Genomic DNA, 19,220 nt, shown 5'->3' with positions numbered 1-19,220 from the left:
GCCCGCATTCGCATTTGCGCTTCTACAATTGCCACGACGTCTTTCTTCTCTCCCGTTGCCGCCCTGGACGCTGACCGGCAAGATGAAGACCACCTGGAAAGATATTGCGCCGGTCCCGACTTCCCAAGAATTCATAGACATTGTTCTCAGCCGGACACAGCGCCGGCTGCCTACCCAGATTCGTGCCGGCTTCAAAATTAGCAGAATTAGAGGTTAAAACCCTGCCCGTGTTGAAAAAGAGAGCATGGCTGAGACAAATTTACAGGATTTTATACAAGAAAAGTCAAGTTCACATCCGAGACATTCTGCGAAAAGCTGCAAGCCATCCTCGAAGGCTTTCCTCGACTCCAAGATATTCATCCCTTCCACAAAGACCTCCTCAATACCCTCTACGATGCAGACCATTTCAGAATTGCCTTGGGCACGCTGTCAACTGCCAAACGACTGATAGAGACAGTGTCTCGGGATTACGTTCGGCTCCTCAAGTACGCGCAGTCATTGTTCCAATGCAAATCTCTCAAGCGGGCGGCCCTCGGTCGGATGGCCACAATCTGCAAAAGACTGAAAGACCCTCTCGTGTATCTGGAGCAGGTGCGACAGCATCTGGGGCGTCTACCGAGCATAGATCCCAACACCCGAACGCTTCTCATCTGTGGTTATCCGAATGTGGGGAAGTCCAGCTTTTTAAAATCAATCACTCGAGCCGATGTCGATGTTCAGCCCTACGCTTTCACGACCAAATCGCTCTTTGTTGGTCATTTTGACTATAAATATCTCAGATTTCAAGCCATTGACACCCCCGGTATCCTGGATCACCCATTGGAAGAGATGAACACCATCGAAATGCAATCCATTACCGCAATTGCACATTTGAGATCTGCGATTCTGTACTTTATGGATCTGTCAGAGCAATGTGGCTACTCAGTCTCGGCGCAGATGGCGCTGTTCAACTCAATCAAACCCCTCTTCGCCAACAAACTTGTTTTTATCGTGGTGAACAAGACCGATGTCATGAAGCCAGAGGACTTGGACTCCGAGACACAACAACAATTGAAGGATTTGTTGACTCAAAACTCCAACACGGAACTTCTCCAATTGTCATGCGTCACAAACGACGGAGTTCAGGAGGTGAAGAACACGGTTTGCGATCGATTGATTGCAGATCGGGTTGCGGCAAAACTAAAGGCTGGGCAATCTGCACAATCTGCCACCGCTGATGCACCAACAGGCCGCCTCGGCGATCTTCTCGCCCGCATCCATGTGGCCAGGCCCTTGGAAGGTTCCGTGAGCGAGACCTACATCCCAGAAGCGGTCAGAAACGGAACCCACAAAAAATATGACCGATCAGATCCGGAGAGAAGGAAGCTGGAGCGCGACATCGAAGAGGAAAATGGAGGTGCAGGGGTATACAACATTGATCTGAAGAAGTTCTACGATCTCGCCACCCCGGAGTGGAACCACGATAAAATTCCCGAGTTCTTCAACGGCAAGAACATTGCCGACTACGTCGATCCTGACATTGAGCAGAGGCTTGCGGAGCTGGAAGCTGAGGAGGAGAAGCTGACCGCAGAAGGGTTCTATGACGAGAGCGACAGTATGGAAGATGAAGATGACGCCGAAATCCGCATGAAAGCAGATTTAATCCGGAACAAGAAGACGCTGATGATGAATGAGGCTCGCATGAAGAAGAGCTTGAAGAACAAAGCTCAAATACCGCGGGCCAAGAAAACGAGGACGGTGGGCCAGATGGAGAAGCACTTCGGCTCAATCGGCCTGGACGCATCGGCCCCTGCTGACCGAGCAAGAGCAGAGATCCGTAACGCCAAGCCTGCTTCAGTCGCCGGCGATGAGATGGAACTTGACGAGACAGCCTCTGCGAGACTGGCGAAGTCTCTCTCCCGAGCTCCGAAGACAAACAGGCTCACAGATGGACTGGGCGTGAGTGCCACGGGCGTGACGGACCCTGCGAAGCGAGAAAAGGCACAACGAATGGCGAAACTGAGCCAACGGAAGATGAATCGTATGGCCAGACAGGGCGAGGCTGATCGCCACGAGACGGCTTCGCTACCAGCCCATTTGATCAAGGGCAAGAGGAAGATGGGCAAGACGCGCTCCAGATGATCGAAGGATGGTGAGTTTAGAGATGGTGTTATTGTTTCGGTGTCGACCGTTATGGTTTACGACTCGGCGTTGGTGGATTGTTCAGGGAACCACAAAGCTGGAACGAGGCCTCGGAAGAGACGGTGCACGTTAGAGAGGTTCATAACATCAATCGATGTCTTCGTGCTCCAGAATGATCCCGCATCCTTGGTCACCGAGGACGTTTTCGTTTCAATCCGTCTGGGCTTCTGCTCTGACTCACCTGTGTCGTCGTCCTCGTTGAGCAGATGCAGTCATGTTGAGTCACCTTCCTGTTCTCGGTCCTTTTAGCGCCCGTCTGGACGATAGAGGTATGCTTGACTCTTGGGACATTAGGACAACTCCAGCTGGAATTCTTCTGCCCTGTGACATACCAACCTGGCCTTCGGTGTCGGGCATAATGCGATATCTCTTCCCATTGCTACGTCCGAGGCAGTAGTTCCTCGCATAGGAACGAGGATCACAGTACTACTCAACAGAGTACTAGGTGTTGTTGAGCGTAGATGTGTTTGTCATCACCACTATGCACCTGGTGCACCATGAAATGCACCATGAAGGCGACTCGGAGAATGATTCGGATTGATGCCGAGTTGCTTGACTCATCCCCTCATCCCTTGGCACTTCATCTGTAATCAGCTTCTCGCCTGAAGCCGAAACTCTGGCCCTTTCTTTTCTTCCTCCAGGGATGGCGCAATCTGCGGTCGCTCCCTAGCATCCTTTCAGCTGCTCCTCCGCGCAACCTTCAGCCCAGACAATGCAGGTCGGTGTTCGCCAACCCCGGGCCACCCAACTGCCATCGCCCACAAGACGAGGCGTCCCAAAGACCTCCCGTCCCTGCAAGCCCTCTCGCTCCCCAACCTGAGCACCCTGTGCCACGGGAATGTTGTTGTTCCTGCGCCGCTTTGTACAATTATTAAGCCGGTCGAAACCCCGCCAGGCGACACTGCGACTGTGATTAGTGGGCACCAACCAAGCAGTGTCCCCCACGTCAGCCTTGTGCTTGTGGCATGATGAGGGATGGCGAGCACGGACACCGGACGGAGCAAACTGCTACCTCCAAGCAAAACCATAACCCATTGTTTCTATGGATGGCCTCAGAAGTCCAAAGTATATTTAAGTGCAGGAGTCATACCACACATGCATGAGGAGCAGAACCAGAGTGGATATCGAGGGATTCGCACAGACAAACCTGAAAGGCTTTGAGAAGACGTCGATTCCACAATCAAACGCTCGATTTGGCATTTGAACATAAATTGCTTGCATCGCCTCCTCTGCGCCCCGTCAATCCATCCTCATCCACCGAACACGTACAACCCATCAAAATGGTTCCAAAGACCCAGAAAGCTCTCGTCGTCACCGAGGTCGGCAAGCCTCTGGTCCTCGTCACAGATCATCCTGTCCCCCAACCGGGCTCAGACCAGGTCCTGATCCGCGTCACGGTCGCCGGGCCAAACCCGCACGACCAGAAAGCCCGTGACCACGGCCTCTTCATCGCCCAGTCTCTGCCCGCCATCCTCACGAACGACATTGTGGGCGAAGTCGTGGCCCTCGGACCGAATGCCACAAAGTACGCCGTCGGCGACCACGTCGTCTCTCACGCCGGGTTCGACAAGGTGTATGCCCAGAACGGGCTGCAAGAGTACGCTGTCGTCGACGTCGACGCCTCGGCCAAGATCCCCAAGGGATTCACCGACGACGACGGCGCCACACTGCCCACCAACGTGATTGCCCCGCTTGTCGCGCTGTTCGATGCTTCAACCCTGGCGATCCCCGCTCCCTGGACCGATGCCGCCTCAAGCTTTGACTACAAGGGGACCACGCTGCTGGTCATGGGTGGCGGGAGCAACTGCGGAAGATTCGGTGTGCAGCTCGCCGCACTGGCTGGGATCGGGCGCATCGTCGTGGTCGGCGGCGACGAGGCCGAGTTGAGATCCTACGGCGCCACAGATATCATTGACCGCCACGCCTCGCCCGAGGAGCTCACCAAGCGCATCCGCGATCTCGTCGGCGACGAATTGCTGTACGCCTACGACGCCATCAACCCGCCCGCGACGCAAACCATCGCGATCAACGCACTCTCGTCCACCAAGAAGGGCAGACTCGCCCGCTTGCTCCCCACCGGACCCGTTGACGAGTCTCAGGTCCACGCGAAAAAGGAAGGCTACGAACTACTCAACACCTTTGGCAGTTCTCAAGCCAAGCCCGACGTTTCTAGGCCGTTCTGGGAGCGTGTCCCGCAGTACCTGCTGGAAGGGAAGTTGAAGCCGAGTGCGTACGAGGTGGTCAAGGGGCTGGACGTGGACAAGGTGAACGAACTCCTGGATCGGTACCGGGACGGGAAGAGGGTGGTGAAGACACACTTCCACGTTTCGGAGTGAAGTCTCGCTACGGGGAGGCCTTGATGTGCAAGAAAGAACCTCTACCAAAAAGTTATCTACGTGAAAATCAAGTGAGAGAATGTTCATTGTTACAGTCACCGTCAGCTTCTGCTTGAAAAAATCGGCCAGACTTGCATCGTGAATTTGATTTTAATGGGCCCTTCACGCTTTCAAGTACGATTGACTAGTTGCTGCCCTAATATCTCGCTCCGAATCTCTCGAAAGGCTGACAGCCTCATTCTGCCTCCGGCATTCCAGAGATAGTCTCAAGTCATCGTCGAGCGAGGCCTTAGCAGCCTGCTGCGTCCCCTATTGGTTTCACCTTCACCAACAGCTCACTACAGACACCACCACGATATCGCACAAACCTCCACTCACCGCCCGGCGTTTAACGATATCGAAATGTTCGTGTTCAAGGCGATCAAGGAGTTCTTGGGACGCCATAATTCCTCCTCTCCTTCCAGTCGAGCGACATCTGAAGAACCCGACAACGCAGTCACCGATGACTCGCCTACAATTGCAAAGGTACGAGATAAGGGCGAGACTGAATTGCACGATATTGCGGCCAAGTTGGATATGTCCATTGCAGCGAATCCGGCGATGAAGAGCCACGACCATCCCTCCGACGACTATTTTCCGCGCATGTACAAACAATTCCGGCATGGCTTCAGCACCTCCAGAGGCTCATGGGACAGCCGTTCTTGGATGGCCTTCGACATGTTCAAATGGTCCGAAATCTACACTGCGGAGCGAGATGCTGGGCTGCTTCCCACAGACCAAGATCACGGTTCGCTCCCGATGCACTGGACACTGTGTATGGCCATGATACTGTACATGGTCCTGCTCGTGACGAGGCAAAGCCTGGACTGTATCATGAAGGACATTCTACGGAGGCTCAAGGACTTTCCACACCTGGCCACCACTCGCCTGCGACTCCAGACACCGGAGATGCGGCAGCTCAGATACGCGGAAAGGCAGACCGTGAGAGGCTCGGAGGCATTTAACCGGTCGCTGGGAAATATGGCGCTTGAGCTTTCGGTTGCGCTGGGGAAGGTCAAAAAGGTACACGGCAATGATGAAGCTGAGGAAGAGGTCAGGCGGATACCAATATGTGAGGTGCTGCGACGCGAAATCCACACAGAACATCCTCAGCTGGAACTCCCAGATCTGACCATGCCAGTGATGGAGGTTTGAGCTGGTCCGTGCGCTGGGAGCCGGCACGATCGAGTGAAGCGTCAGTACACTACCTCGTACACACAAGGCAGTTTTCGGGTGTTAGAAAAGCCACACACAGATGTTTACGCAGTGGGGAGACAAACAGAACACCCCTTGGTGTGTCACTTGACAGACGCGTCGAGGCAGTTACGGTGGGCAGTTGAAAGAACACGGCCCCTTGTTCGGAGTTCAACTGCTTTATCGACGCCTCCAACCACTGCCTTTGACCGCGAATAAAACCTGTCTACTTTCTTCGGTCTACACAATCCCATCAACATGTCTGCAAGTTGCCCCCCAAAACAAAGCCCGCTCTGACAAACCATTGCAACAACGACGCACCAACTCAACTCTTCTCAACATGCCCAGAAAAGCAAAGAAGGAATCTAAAGGCAAGGGACCAGACTGCCACCACACGTATGATCCCATCACCACAATCCCCGTTGACCTCGATGTCGCCATAGACATTCTGGAAGAGGGAGCCACTGTTCTAGGACGCCACCTGTTCAATATCGAACACCATCGCTACGTGGAAGGCTTCTACACCCCGGAATCCTCCAACGAAGCTCGGCCTCTCCATCTACAAGCCGAGCTGGCTATTGAGAGAATCATGGGGACGAGTAATTGGGCAGGTGGCCGCCCGCTGAAGCCCTTGATGGACGCAGTCGCACGCGATTATGAAAGAAAATGGGGACATGGTGGTGTCTACCACGATCTGCTCAGCACCTACCCTGAATGCAGGGACGAGATCGAGAAGAACCTGGACAAACACGACATGGCGAATTATATGGTGCGTGAGATTGAACGTAGCTGTTACCTCGTTCGCAGAGCCGCCGCCCAACCCCCACAGCCAGACCGTAGAACTGTGTATATTCTTGGACAGATTGCAAGCACCTGAATGAATGGCGAGGAGGGCTCTTCACACAGACTCATACGGGAGGACATGGTAGAAGGCACAGCAGGGTGAGTGGCCATCACAATAGTCAGATGTAACATGTGCTCCCCTTCATCGAGGACACTGCAAAAATCAAATAGCAGGCCAGCAAGTACCAAAAAGACATTCCCACCACATGCTCTCCTGGTAGTTCACGAAGCAAGACATCACCAGATCCCTGAGACCGCGCATGTCGCCTCCCGCGCTGAGATCCGCCATTTTGAGATCGAGGTGAGGCAGGTTTCAGCCTCGTTCGAGAACAAACAATGTGAAAAGTTTGGGCCAGGTGAGCAAACAATTTCTTTGGAACAGTGTATTCACTCAGCAGTGTCACGCTGTCACTTGTGACTGGCGCGAGGTGAATCAGATATCCCACAATCATATAAAGGCGACTTCATTCTTTACACTTGCACCTTTCTCTCTCGCTTTCTCTTCTCTCTCAGGTGTTTTCTCTTCTTCGATCATCACAGCAACCTTCTTGAGTCTTGACCTGTTATCATTATCATAAATATCTCACTCGACATCCGTTGTTTCAGCACCGTCCTCGTCCTCGTAAGTAACAGTCTCTGCCTCCTTGAGACTCCCAGCTTACTCCTCACCCAGCTCACACAACCCCGACACACGGCTCACACAAGATGGAAGAAGTCCCCAATAAGTCTCACGGGGTGCTCCCAAAACTGGCTCGCGAGGCTCTACAAAAGATGACCTGTCAAGACCCGTCCCAGCCCGCCTCCGAAGAAGACACGGCCGCCGCCGACATCCTGCACGACTGCAACCTCGTCATCGGGCTCTCCAGCCGGGTGTCGGACTGGAAGGAGAAGAACGCGCAGACGACGCGCGCCCTGCGCGAACTGCGCGAGCTCGGGTCGTACCTGGAGGACGCGCGGTGGGACGGGCTCGAGAAGCCGGACCTGCTGCTCCGCACGGCCTGGGCGCTGCAGCACGGCACCGTCGTCGCCCTCGCGCGCCAGGAGCGGGCCATCGCGAGCGACGTCAACGCCCAGCTCGGGGCATGCAGGATCCTGTTCAAGCGCCGCGGCCAGACCATCCCGGACTTTGTGTCGGACAACGCGCGCTTCATGGCCAAGATCAACAAGACCCACGACATCGGCAGGGAGTGCATGCGCCTGAACTTCCCGCCCGACCAGGAGATGCACGTGTACAAGAACGTGCTGATGATGCTCACCTAGGGGGTTCACCACTTGGTGTGTGCCACGGTCGACAATATGGTGTCGAGTCGACAGCAAGGCGATGTGTGAATCAACTAAAGGAGAACTCTCAGGAACGCACGGGCCTAGATCGCCATCGGTGTCTTTTTCGCCATCTTGGACACAGGGACAGGCAATTGTGGAGACATTCTGGAAAGGGTTACTTCAAACAGAGTGGAGAAGGTGGTTCAAGTCTTGTATGTGATGGATACGTCGATCGTACGGCTCGTGGATGTATTGGATGGCCTGGGCTGAGATTTGAGGGGACACTTCTCAGGGTTGGACAGATATTGTGTGCTCTTCTGCAAAGGAGGAACGAGTCCAAAATGCCTACATAGATTTGGCCATTGTCGATTCCTCGAACTTGGATACAAATGAATTCAGGACAATGTGAGATGAGGCACGACCAGTGCAACTCAGACACGCATGAGACACAGAACCATGCCTTTGTCCCTATTTTTTCCCCTCTATAGTGCCATTCATGATCTTTTATCTTCACTCCTCGATCTGATCTTGCCCTTCACCGGTGCTAGTTGTCACGTACTGTGTTCGTACGTGTGGCTTCCCTGCCTTTCACTCCCTGCCGCCCTCGATCTCTCTCGCTGATTCTCCTCACTGAACTCTCCGGCGCCAGCCAGAATTCCCTTCTTCCACTAACCGCTCGTCTCTGCCTCCATACATTCTCCGCTCGCCTCATCAATCTCCCATTCCGGACCGGTCCCGTCGGTGCTGTCCTACGCCAAAGCAGAGTCTGACCTCATCTCCCTCACTTCTATACGTCTGCACTCGCTCCGCATCTCCCTGGTCTCAAAAATTCTGCGCTTCTGGTTAAAAAACATTGTTGTGGAAGGCTCGGGACAGCGAATCATCAATCAGCGACCTGGACATGGCTGATCTCACCTTGTCAAGCAATGATGGTGCCGAACCTCCAATCGCACAACATAGAGCCGATCGTGGTGAGGCCCCAGCACCTGAGTATACAAGATCAGAGGCATACCAAAGCAAACAGGACGACAAGTCAGATGTCATGAGCAAAGCAGACGACGGAATACAAGAAGAGCAGGAATTGTACGTCTTGCAGAGATTCCACGACGCCGCCAATCGCTTCTCCCTTTCCAGTTCAACTCCAGATGAACCCCGCAATTTTCATCAGGCGAAACGATCTCGCAGCGATGAAGGGGCACAGAACGCATTGTTAGACGAACTTGAGGCCGAAAAATTCTCCCATCTGGACGCATGCGCTAGGGCTGCTGAAGTCATGGGTCCACTGACAGGCGAAACCATTTCTTTCTTGAAGGACCTTCGAAGCCTCAAAAAGACCCTTGAAAACACCTCAAAACTCTCCCAGCCACTGCGGTCCTTTCCATTTCTGACTGAGGAGACCCGGCGCGTCCTGCTCGCACAGTCCATGACGGGCCACCATGAAGATATTCGACTGCTTGGCCAGAGAGCCCGATCTCTCATCAAGGCCGGTGATAGATGCTCCGTGCTTTGCCAGAGCATGTCCAGCCTCCATGTCCGAAACTCTGTGAGCCTTGATACGATTGAAGGCTTCCTCGAAGCACTTGATATGTGCGGGTTATGGTCTGTTGTCAATCGAAGATTGCGCCTCGAAGTCGAAAGCTTTGAGGTCGCGCTAAGAGAATTGGGAGTGCATGAGCATTTTGTCGAGTGAGTCGAAACCGAGCTGGACGGACAGGTTTGAAGGTGGATTTGCACCCTCCGTCAGTGTTGTGGAATTATTCCTGGATGATAGCTTGGGCGAATCTCCGGGGTCCCACGGAGACGGACGACAAGGCGACCAATTTGCCTATCCTGAACAGCTGGGTTGCGTCCAATGATGCAGCGTCTATTCTCCCTTCTGAGACATTCAGAGCGTGAGATGGGGCAATATAAATCTCAAGCTTGAAGGCGTAAGCATATTCAAGATCGGGTGGGAAGGGCCTGTGGAAAGGGGGATCGCATGAGTTGAGGGAAGGAGCTGCTGGAGTAGACTTGAGTCTCGCACTTCATCGCTCTCCGCTTCCTCTACTCAATTGTCTTCCCAGCTTTTTTTTACATATCATCCTTCCAAGAGTATTTGTTTCTGCTGGTATCCTTAGACGGCGCTCAATCGGTGGGTTTCTTTCAACTCTTTCCTTGCATCGGACTAACGCAAACACACTTGTAGTTCGCGGTGAATCAGCTCACTTCAGAATTTCTGCATCAGCAGCATCTGGAACTCGCAATCGCCGCGCGATCGACCGACTTCGCCCTCTTCGACAAGACTTCTAGTCAATCGCTAAGCCTCAGCTCGCACCAAACTCGCTAACGTCCCATCCATCCACTGGAAGCCAACTCGAGTCCCCCGAATCCACAAACCTAACATTGCGGGGAGCTTCAGTTTGGAGGGGACACGAAGTATCAAGTCTGGAGAGCTGGACCTGGTGGACTCCAATGCAGCTGCCGGTTATCCCAGAAGAGTTTGCAGATCGGGAAGAAGATGCAACTTTGATGGATATAGGCAACTGCGTATCGAGCTCGTGGCGCCCATTTCTTGAGAGAATATTGGAACGACCCGTCCCAAAGGGATTCTATGAAGTCGTCCCAGAGCCAGAGCTGAGCACAAAACTCACACACGCGGGGAATCACGCCACGACAATGCAGGCCCCGAGCGAGGTCGAAATGACGCTACGAGATCTTCGGACTTGCGGGCTGCTCACAGGGAAAATCGTAACGGTGGTGTCACAGTTGGAGAAATGGACCGAAGCACATGCTCGGGTCTGGAGCGCCTATAACCTGCTTCACAGAGGCTGTCGCTCAATTGACGCCAGATTAGTCCAACATCTCTCCAGCACATGGTTGGAGCACGACGCCGCAGCTCAAAACCTGCTGGAACAAGTCAAGTCGAAAAGGTGCCGCTGGCTCGAGTTCAACAGCAGTCCAAGCATTGTAGGAGGGTCGCAAGTAACAATCCGAACACCTCATGGAAGTGATCATCCTCCTCGTATGGGTCGATCGCTAGCCAATACATCTGGTGAGTCATCCCTGAGACTGGCCCAACTGAAGAAGGCGTATATGCGAATGGAGGCCCTGGCTTCAAGGGTCAAGAGGAATGTATGTTCGCTATACGCCGCTCAAGCAGGACTGTATGCAGCAATACTGAACAGCAGACCGGACTTTTTCACCGTGGAGGACGCAGGACCGGCTGGTATCGATCTCGAAAGAGCCAAAGCGGAATGGGATGGCAAAAACGAGGCGATCTTCAGGCATCGCGTCGCGAAGATGCTGAGGGAGAGAGACAATGTCCCTGTCCCGATGTGGTCCATTCCGGCAGGGTCTTGATGTATTGGGGGGTCGAGAGGATGTCGTCTAAGCGGTTGGTGTCAATGAATGAACGCATGAATTGGCCCTAGACGGACAGCTCCGGCACGTATGGCTCGGGCAGAGATCTGTATAGCTGCGATTCATCCCCCGTTCCCGTCGTCGTCGTCGGCGGCGGCTTGTCTGGCTAGTAAGAGTGAGAAATGGGGAAGAGCTGAGTTGATAGATGGCGGCTAAAAGCAGGACGTGGCACCTGCTTGATTGGCGGACGGGGTGGAGATATGGATGCTCCCATTTGCTGTCACGCTGTGAGGGGGAGGGGGGATGCGGCCACGGGCACCACGGGGAGGTCACGGAGGGGCCCGCCCAGAGCTGCCAAGCGCAAGGCGGAAAGCGGGAAGCGGGGATTCGCGCATTTGTCTCCGTCGGAGCAAACGAAACTCTGAACTGTGCGCAGCTGCTCGCTTCCACGTTCCAGATTTCCCCCCCAAGGCACATGGCCGCCCATGCAATGACCTGAACCCATGACCAGCCATTGATCCGCTGGATATTGATCTCGTCCTCAACACCTGCGCCTTGCCATTCTGTACCACCTCCCATGCTTGAAGGTCCCAGCTGCGCTCCAGCTGTGCGTCAATGACCGGCCATGGCCGACACAAAGGATCACGCTCAGCAAGCTCCGCCGGAATCAAATCCGTCCCTGAGCCACATTCCCCGTCAACCCTCATGGACCGGCTCGGTCGACGACAATAACATCAACCCATCGCCACTGCACGGTCGCAAGAGGTCTGCCGACCACCTGCCGACGGAACCGCATGTTTCGCGCAAAGGCCGAGCCTGTCTGGCCTGTCGCAAGCTGAAGGTGAAATGCGACAGTCTGGAGCGAGGCGACTCTGGGTGCTCGAGATGTCAGCGCCTGGGTCTGGATTGTATCACCTCGAAGCGGATGAGAGTGAGTCTGGACGATGATGGCGAGAACCCTCACCCTTCAATTGTTCGGCTGGACAGAGCTGTGGAAGACATTCTCTCCCGGTTGAAGATGCCCCCGCTGGAGGCTTACTCTCGCACCCATCCATCCCAGCACCTGCAACCACCGCCACAGCCTATCCCTGCAGAATCCAATGCACAGACTACGCGGGAGAACTCACGCGAGCCCAATCAAGAAGATGCGCACGAAGTCGCTCCCGCGCCCATGGGCAGCTTGTACGAGGTCACTCAGCTCAACACCCTGCGGAGCCGCCTAAAGTATGGCGACCCGGCGCGTCGCAACTCCAAAAGGAACATGGAGAACGACTTGGTCGCCATGGGAGTTATCAGCGTCGAAGAAGCAGAGGAAATGTTTAGCTTGTTCAAGACCACCCTCTCGCGCTACCTGTTCGACGCCACCGTTCACGAGTCTCGCACACTGCTCTCTGTCCGCGAATCCTCGACTCTGTTCTTTACAGCCATCATCACCGTCACGTCGCTCCATATCCCAGGCAAGGAGAAGATCCACGCGTCCGCGCATAAGCACCTCAGAGACCTCATCGCCACTTCTTTCTTCGACCGCTTCCATACCCTTGAGGATATCCGCGCGCTATGTATTGCAGCCTTTTGGCTTCCAGACCTCAGCTGGAAACTTTCCGGACATTGCGTCCGGATGGCGACGGAGTTGAATCTGCATCAAGCCTTCTTCAAAGCCCTCTATTCGCAAAAACAGTCGGCCAGTGACCGCGAACATGCATTCGAGAGGGCCAGACTGTGGTATCTCCTCTATGTCCTCGATCACCATTTCAGCATCGCGTATGGTCGACCACCTGTGACGGCAGAATTGCAAGCCATCAAAGAATACGATGTCTTTCTGAATGCGCCGGAATGCACGCCGTCGGATCGAAGAGTTCTATCACAGGTCACACTGTTCATTATACTGAGTAAAGCGTACAACCACTTTGGCTTGGAGGCCGAGAGATTGATGGATGGCGACGATGTTACGCTTCTCACCCACCAGCGATTTATCGAGGATTTGCATCGGTGGAGATATCAATTCCGGCATGCATTGAACAGGGACACCCATGTGGGCGACTACCCTGCTGTTGGTGAGTCCTTTCCGCCCACTACGCTGTCTATATTTCCCCTGTCTAACCCAGGTCTTTCCCTTCTAGGTGTCGAACTCCACTACAACTTTGCGTCGATGATGCTCAACTCCCTCGCCTTACGAGGTCGTTCCCTCTTCACCATCTCCTCCACAGCAACCCTACCCACGTCCCTGCGACCACTTGCATCGCACGCGATCTCCTCGGCGCACCAAATCCTGATCATCGTCCTTGAAGAACCGTCCATTCGGGACTCGATGGTCGGGGTGCCTCTGTACTTGCACACCGTGATCGCCTTCGCGGTGGTCTTCCTGATCAAGATGTCGAGTCGGTGGACGGGGATAGGCGTGAGCATCGACGCAGAGGCCCAGACGAAACCGCTCATCGAGAAAGTGATTGAGTTGTTCAGGAGCTGCAAGGCTGGCAAGGGGCATATCCTGTACGCGATGGCCGACGGGTTTGAGAGATTGCTGAGGCGCAACCTGGTGGGCAACAACGGCCAGTTTGGAAGGACCGTTGGCGGCGCGGAAAATGGCACCGGCGCGGCAGGGTATGCGTCCCTCGACGCCGCGGCGGCCATGGGTGGTGGTGCGCGACAGAACGGCGGGCGAGACACGCCCTACGCCCAGCAGCATGCGGGCCAAGTGCAGGGTGGCCAACCCTACCAACCCGCGGATCTGTACACCTCGTCGTCCCAGACAAACACGCCCTCCCTCCTCCCGCCGCAACACACCACGACCTCGCCGACTCCGTTCACCCCAACAGGCGGCACGCAACAGCAGCAACAGCAGCAACAGCAACACTCCAATGGAGGAGCCGGGTTCGACCCCTACGCCCTCTCCCCGCACTCCCAGCCCACGTCCACCTCGGCGGGCACCTTTGGCGGCTGGCAGACCGAGGACGACATGCTCTGGAGCATGGGCATGGGTTACGACCTGCTGGCCACGGCCCCGGACGTCAACGCCCACGGCCTGGGCGCCTTTGTCGGGTGGCCTGGCGGAGGCGGCGGGGGCAGTGGCGGCGGCGGCGGGAGCATTGATTCGTACTCGCAGGGGTTGTGAGTCAAAAAGACCTCCTGTCTACGTGTGGATGGATGTATCTACCTTCATACCTTTCTGGTCGCTATATATACGCTGTATCTACGTATAGGTAGCGGGGGGGAGAGGGAACAGTCTTTTCGGTGTGTATGTGTGGTATGACAATGCTGTGCCCATGATCTATCTGGTCAGGCGAGGCTATGTAGGGGTGGAATCTAGTAGGATATGCCAGCGAACGATTAGCGAATGTGTAGTGCGAGCGAGCAAGCAAGCAAATGGTCACGGCGCGAATGACAAGGCTGGAAAAAAGGGACGGAATGGTGAATTGGAGCGCGAGAACAAAACGACACCGTCTTTGCCCATGCACGCGTTTGTTTACATTTCCAACCCCTCCACCCCATTCATTCATCCATCCACCCGAGAAGGTAAATATCCTATGTAATTACATGGTTTAGACCTGTGGAGAACAGTTCCACGCCGACACACTCGAGGTTCTTGCGGATGGAGACCGGAAGAAAGGGCCAGGTATATTCGCAACGTTATAGCGTAGGGTGGAGGCGGAATAAATGTGAGGTGAGAAAGAGAGACCGAGAGAAAGGGGGAGGATGAGGTAAACATCTCCAGCTAACGGGGATAGATCACGATGGGGGACCAGAAGCAAGAGTCTGAACAGTGATGGCTTTACTGCATATCCGGGGCTCTCGCGCCTCGTACTTCGCGCCTATGACGATGTCCACGCCCTTGTCCATGCCCATGACTTAAGTCTGGGCTAGGAGCAAGAAAAGGGGCTCTGGGATATGTGCGTATTGTAGCTGGACTTCTTCGGCGTTGGAAATCCCCAAAAGTCGCTTCCTCTTGACGCTCTGCCTCGACTTCGTTCCTTTCAATCCGTCCTCGGCTTCGCATGCGTCAAACCCTCCACTAGTTGTCGAGCTGGGTCCTCCGCCTGTGACATCGCTTTGGAAAGCATGCTCTCATTCAATCCCAGGGTGACACTGGGCTCTGAGGCAACGACTTCTGGGCAGATGCAGTGCCGTACAGTCAGGGTTCGTGCTATCTCCTGTGTTGCGACGAGGCCCGGTCGGAATTCGGTGGGTCAAGCTCAAGCCGTGAGATTTGCAGGTCGACCGCGCTGCGAACAATGCCTTCCCAGATGTCTGGAGAACGTGTGCGTTCAGCCTGAGGCCTTCTTGTCGATACTGATCATAGACCCCGGTAATGCCCATCTGATGAACGGGTGGCCAAGTGTGCTGAGCACTTGCGACGATTCACCAGGCTGATCCATCGCGACGGAAGTATGAGAAGCGTGCGACTGTGTAGAGCGCAGCGTGTATGTACGGCTCATGCAGGTAGGTGCCGTCGGTTTCGATCTCTTTCAGAGAACCATTTGCATGGACTCCATCGATCGGTATCCATGACCAGTTAATCAAACCAGGCAGACCAATGTGTATCAACCTTGTCCGCGGGCCTGAAGGCCAGATCCAGCTTCTGAAGTCGACGTAAAGATATTCAATATGCGTCCAATCTTCATACCGGCAATTCTGCATTTCGGCGACCGCTCGAGATTTTCTCGAGAGCCATCTGGATGTACGGACCCACGACAGGGATATTGCCGGCGAAAGATGCTATGGTCGCGAAGAAGTCGCCAAAGAGGACGAATATCCCGTACAGTTCAACCAGGAACCCAGTCAGTGGCCACCGGATCAATATGAGTAGTATGCCAGCCATAAATGCTGCGGTCCCCTTCAGTTTTTGACGGCGGGCGAAGAAGACAAAGGTCTTTTGGATTCCGATGATGAGGGTGAGGCCGATGAGGAAGAGGATCTGGGGTTCAATCAGCATGCAGGTACTGCGAAAGTTCTGGGCGAACAGACATTTCCCATCGCCAGCCTGTGAAGAAGTCAGTTATGTCGTCCAAGAGCCCTGGCTGAGAACACCTACATTGAGCGATCGAAGAACATGAGGACACCTCCGAACAAGAACATTCCACCTTTTGCCGATTAGTTCATGATTCCCGAACAATCCAGTCAATGTATTTACCTCCGGAGCAAAACGCGACACCAACCTCTGCGAATGGTCAGCCGCTTTCTGTGCGATCGAGAAAGGAGGAAGCAAAGGGCGCATACTCTGCATATCCGTGAGCCACATGCTGGGCATATCGAGTGTTCTGTTTGGAATTGTGTACTGAGGGGTGACGCGAATTTGCCTGAGTAGCGGAAACAGGGCTAAGTGAAGACAGGGAGGAACCGTGAGCAGCAGGAATATACGCGTTCTCTCGTCTAAAGGGGCAGGGGCTTGTAAATGCCAGCGTGGAGACCTTCGAAATTGTTGAGTTGGCCTCAAGGGGTGGACAAATGCGCAGCAGGAACGGATGAACTTCGGATCCGGTCCAAGCTTAGCCCAGCCTTGCGACCGTTCAGCCTCGTCCGTGCCACTGCTAGCTATCGAGACCAGACGAAGTCCTCCTCAAAGGCTGTTTCAGTCGTAATTCTGCTGGTCTCAGATAACACACGACGCATTGATTCATCGTTGCTTTGTGTGGTGACTGTCATTTTCTGCCTCCCCGGGTCCCAGGCGGCGAAGGTGCACCCGATCCAGTTTCACAAATGACCGCCAGTCCAAGCCTCGTTTGGCATCATCAACGCCGACACATCAGGTAGACTTGAGATATCGGCCATGTCGAATTCGAAGGTTGCATCGTTCCATATATTTGTTCCAGACAAGCTGAGCTCTTGAGAGCTCTGTAAGGCTGTTCGTGGCAACGGTGCGTCTGGGTTTATTGGGGATAGAAATTGAGTATTGACATTCAATTCTACATTGTCAGATGAGTCGCCAATGTCGACTATAGGTGACGAGGACACGGCATAGTCGAGGAGGTCCCACAACAGTGCCGTCTCGGCCTTTGGTGGGTTATTCAAGCCCGTATCGATCTGTGAGGTTGCGAACTGCGCAAGTCTAGAGAGCTTAGAAACCTGCAAAGGATTAGGATCAAATGACAAAGGCAAGGAATACACCAGACTTACAGTATGTAGCAGATGGCTGTGAGTGTTCGCCATTTTCTCAACATAGCGCCTCAGCATTTCGAAGTCTCTGGAGGCCTTTACTGCCAACGACTCATCCTTGGAGAACTGTAAGAAGAACTGTGTCGTTGCGATCATCGAAGCCAAGTGACCGACAAATGGATCGAAGACGGTAAAGTTCCTCTCCTCGCACAGTCTCAGGACAAGGACGACCCAAGCCGAGTGCAGCACAGCTTGGTCGGTGGCATGTTGGAGGAACGACGGAGAACGGAGTCTCGGCCGACCGGGGATCCTAGCAATATGGAGAAACGGGTGGTTTAGGGTACAGTGTATTGTGTGGTAGATGCACTGTGTGAAAACCCAGGGCGCCCAGTATCCACGCTGCTCTTCCAGTTCTGAAATTGTTCTGTCGTGGAATCGAGTATTCTTGAAACGATGGACCTCCGGGAGCACAGTTTCAAATCGAGACATCTCGGACTTGATCTGTTGATAGACTGAGTTGGCGGTCCATGCTTCCTCAAGCTTTCCCTCTCTGATGGTCCTCAGATAAGCCATCAAGCGGCCCCATATTGATAGCAGCTGTAAAGCGTACGAGTCGATACCGGCATCCTTCTCTTCCACACCTTCCAAGTCTGCTGACCTATTTGACAAGGCTAATGGGGGCCGTCTGCCCGAGGGCGGCATCTCAGGTAGATTTTCTTCGGTAGGGATGGCCGGTAGACTCCGAAAGCTGCTCCCGTGCATTCGGTCAAGAATGAACAGGCTCCAGCAACATCTGGATAGGTCGGTATTTGGAGAGACGGTTTTCGCTGTGCTGAACATTGTGTTTGAGCATATGGCCATTCGCACAGCCACCCCCAGAGCCATCCATGCCCTCATCGTCTTCCCATCTGCTCGATCCTCCGTTAGCTCTATACAATCCTCGACGGATCTTGACAAACCTGCGATCTCGCTGAGACATAGCAGACAGAAGGCCTGAAGAGCTTCCAAGTCACCAGTCGGCTCTGCCGCTCCGGCGAATAGTATCTCGGACGCAGAGTTCTTGTAGAACTCTACAGCACGGCTTTGGGCATTTCTGAAGAAATCGATGTTCGAATATCTAACGGTCAAGGCTAGGAAGCTCCTGAGAAGTCCTCTGGAGAATCGAGGCGCGCTGGACGGCAGGCTTTTGATGTCAAATAGAGGCAGAGGTTGATCGGCGATCCTGTCGATATATAACCTGACTAATACCTGGAGCACCTCGGGCGGAGGATCTGGTCTGCACTTGATCAGCATTGGAGTTGAGCACCGATTGAGGGACACAACCGTTGCAAAGGGTCGAATCTCGAGACACCGCCCTGAGAACTGATGTCGCCGTCGACTTCTCCTTGGGGCGTGTCGGAAGAGCTGCGGAGCAACTGCGTTGAAGTCCCAGGGAATCTAGCCGTCGACTGCCCCGATTGCAACTCCACAAGCGTGCTGAGACGTCAGTCGCAGTTTGAAGGCCTTCAAGGAACTCACAGACTTGACGACGTCCGCGATCTGCTCCATCCTGGCCTCGAGTCTCTGGACACGTTGCCGATCGACATGGCTCTCTTCCTACTCGGTTCGTGAGCGGCTTATTCCCAAGGACCTCGTAGAACAATCGCACATTTAATCGCCCACCTGACCTGTCTTTCTCGATGCGATATCCGCGGGTATCGCTGCTGCGTGTGTAGCTGCATTGCTGGTTGAGGCGGGTGCAGAAACTGCAGCTTGGTTGTTCTCCAGGACATCTCACTTTCTTGCGTCTACATGGATCGCAAGCCTGTCGAGCACGACTCTGCAAAGGACTGGTCTGACTCATACCCTGACCCTACCACCGACCTACCGCCCCGAGGTTGTTGTATACATGTTGAAGGGAGAATGAGACACCGGGGTTGTTCACAGTCGAGGACA

General features: G+C 54.3%; 8 protein-coding genes across 8 annotated transcripts; 6 read left to right on the top strand and 2 right to left on the bottom strand.

Moving 5' to 3' along the window:
* The first annotated feature begins 22 nt into the window (after nucleotides 1-22).
* PV07_03897 (uncharacterized protein) lies at nucleotides 23-2,623 on the top strand. The gene is made up of 2 exons (XM_016390657.1): nucleotides 23-212; nucleotides 266-2,623. The coding sequence occupies exons 1-2, from the start codon at nucleotides 83-85 to the stop codon at nucleotides 2,119-2,121; spliced, it is 1,986 nt and encodes a 661-aa protein (XP_016252559.1). The 5' UTR covers nucleotides 23-82; the 3' UTR covers nucleotides 2,122-2,623.
* Nucleotides 2,624-3,461: 838 nt separating this feature from the next.
* PV07_03896 (uncharacterized protein) lies at nucleotides 3,462-4,517 on the top strand (the record flags this gene model as incomplete). The annotated part of the gene is made up of 1 exon (XM_016390656.1): nucleotides 3,462-4,517. The coding sequence occupies one exon, from the start codon at nucleotides 3,462-3,464 to the stop codon at nucleotides 4,515-4,517; it is 1,056 nt and encodes a 351-aa protein (XP_016252558.1).
* Nucleotides 4,518-4,919: 402 nt separating this feature from the next.
* On the top strand, nucleotides 4,920-5,711 carry PV07_03895 (uncharacterized protein; the record flags this gene model as incomplete). The annotated part of the gene is made up of 1 exon (XM_016390655.1): nucleotides 4,920-5,711. One exon carries the CDS (start codon nucleotides 4,920-4,922, stop codon nucleotides 5,709-5,711), a length of 792 nt encoding a protein of 263 aa, XP_016252557.1.
* Nucleotides 5,712-6,090: 379 nt separating this feature from the next.
* On the top strand, nucleotides 6,091-6,627 carry PV07_03894 (uncharacterized protein; the record flags this gene model as incomplete). Its single annotated transcript, XM_016390654.1, has 1 exon — nucleotides 6,091-6,627. One exon carries the CDS (start codon nucleotides 6,091-6,093, stop codon nucleotides 6,625-6,627), a length of 537 nt encoding a protein of 178 aa, XP_016252556.1.
* Nucleotides 6,628-7,108: 481 nt separating this feature from the next.
* On the top strand, nucleotides 7,109-7,853 carry PV07_03893 (uncharacterized protein; the record flags this gene model as incomplete). The annotated part of the gene is made up of 2 exons (XM_016390653.1): nucleotides 7,109-7,215; nucleotides 7,267-7,853. Exon 2 carries the CDS (start codon nucleotides 7,299-7,301, stop codon nucleotides 7,851-7,853), a length of 555 nt encoding a protein of 184 aa, XP_016252555.1. The 5' UTR covers nucleotides 7,109-7,215; nucleotides 7,267-7,298.
* A 3,807-nt stretch (nucleotides 7,854-11,660) lies between these two features.
* Nucleotides 11,661-14,653, top strand: PV07_03892 (uncharacterized protein). Its single transcript, XM_016390652.1, has 2 exons — nucleotides 11,661-13,249; nucleotides 13,316-14,653. The coding sequence occupies exons 1-2, from the start codon at nucleotides 11,821-11,823 to the stop codon at nucleotides 14,305-14,307; spliced, it is 2,421 nt and encodes an 806-aa protein (XP_016252554.1). The 5' UTR covers nucleotides 11,661-11,820; the 3' UTR covers nucleotides 14,308-14,653.
* A 1,157-nt stretch (nucleotides 14,654-15,810) lies between these two features.
* PV07_03891 (uncharacterized protein) lies at nucleotides 15,811-16,440 on the bottom strand (the record flags this gene model as incomplete). The annotated part of the gene is made up of 5 exons (XM_016390651.1): nucleotides 15,811-16,107; nucleotides 16,158-16,173; nucleotides 16,225-16,273; nucleotides 16,324-16,350; nucleotides 16,410-16,440. The coding sequence occupies 5 exons, from the start codon at nucleotides 16,438-16,440 to the stop codon at nucleotides 15,811-15,813; spliced, it is 420 nt and encodes a 139-aa protein (XP_016252553.1).
* A 443-nt stretch (nucleotides 16,441-16,883) lies between these two features.
* PV07_03890 (uncharacterized protein) lies at nucleotides 16,884-19,189 on the bottom strand (the record flags this gene model as incomplete). The annotated part of the gene is made up of 6 exons (XM_016390650.1): nucleotides 18,934-19,189; nucleotides 18,808-18,881; nucleotides 18,609-18,761; nucleotides 18,245-18,561; nucleotides 17,307-18,193; nucleotides 16,884-17,255 (listed from the first exon to the last, which is right to left on the bottom strand). Exons 1-6 carry the CDS (start codon nucleotides 19,126-19,128, stop codon nucleotides 16,884-16,886), a joined length of 1,998 nt encoding a protein of 665 aa, XP_016252552.1. The 5' UTR covers nucleotides 19,129-19,189.
* Between the last annotated feature and the right edge of the window lie 31 nt (nucleotides 19,190-19,220).

This window comes from Cladophialophora immunda (assembly GCF_000835495.1).
Source record: "Cladophialophora immunda strain CBS 83496 unplaced genomic scaffold supercont1.2, whole genome shotgun sequence".
Lineage (NCBI taxonomy): Eukaryota > Fungi > Ascomycota > Eurotiomycetes > Chaetothyriales > Herpotrichiellaceae > Cladophialophora > Cladophialophora immunda.
This window is presented reverse-complemented; position numbering and strand designations above follow the sequence as displayed.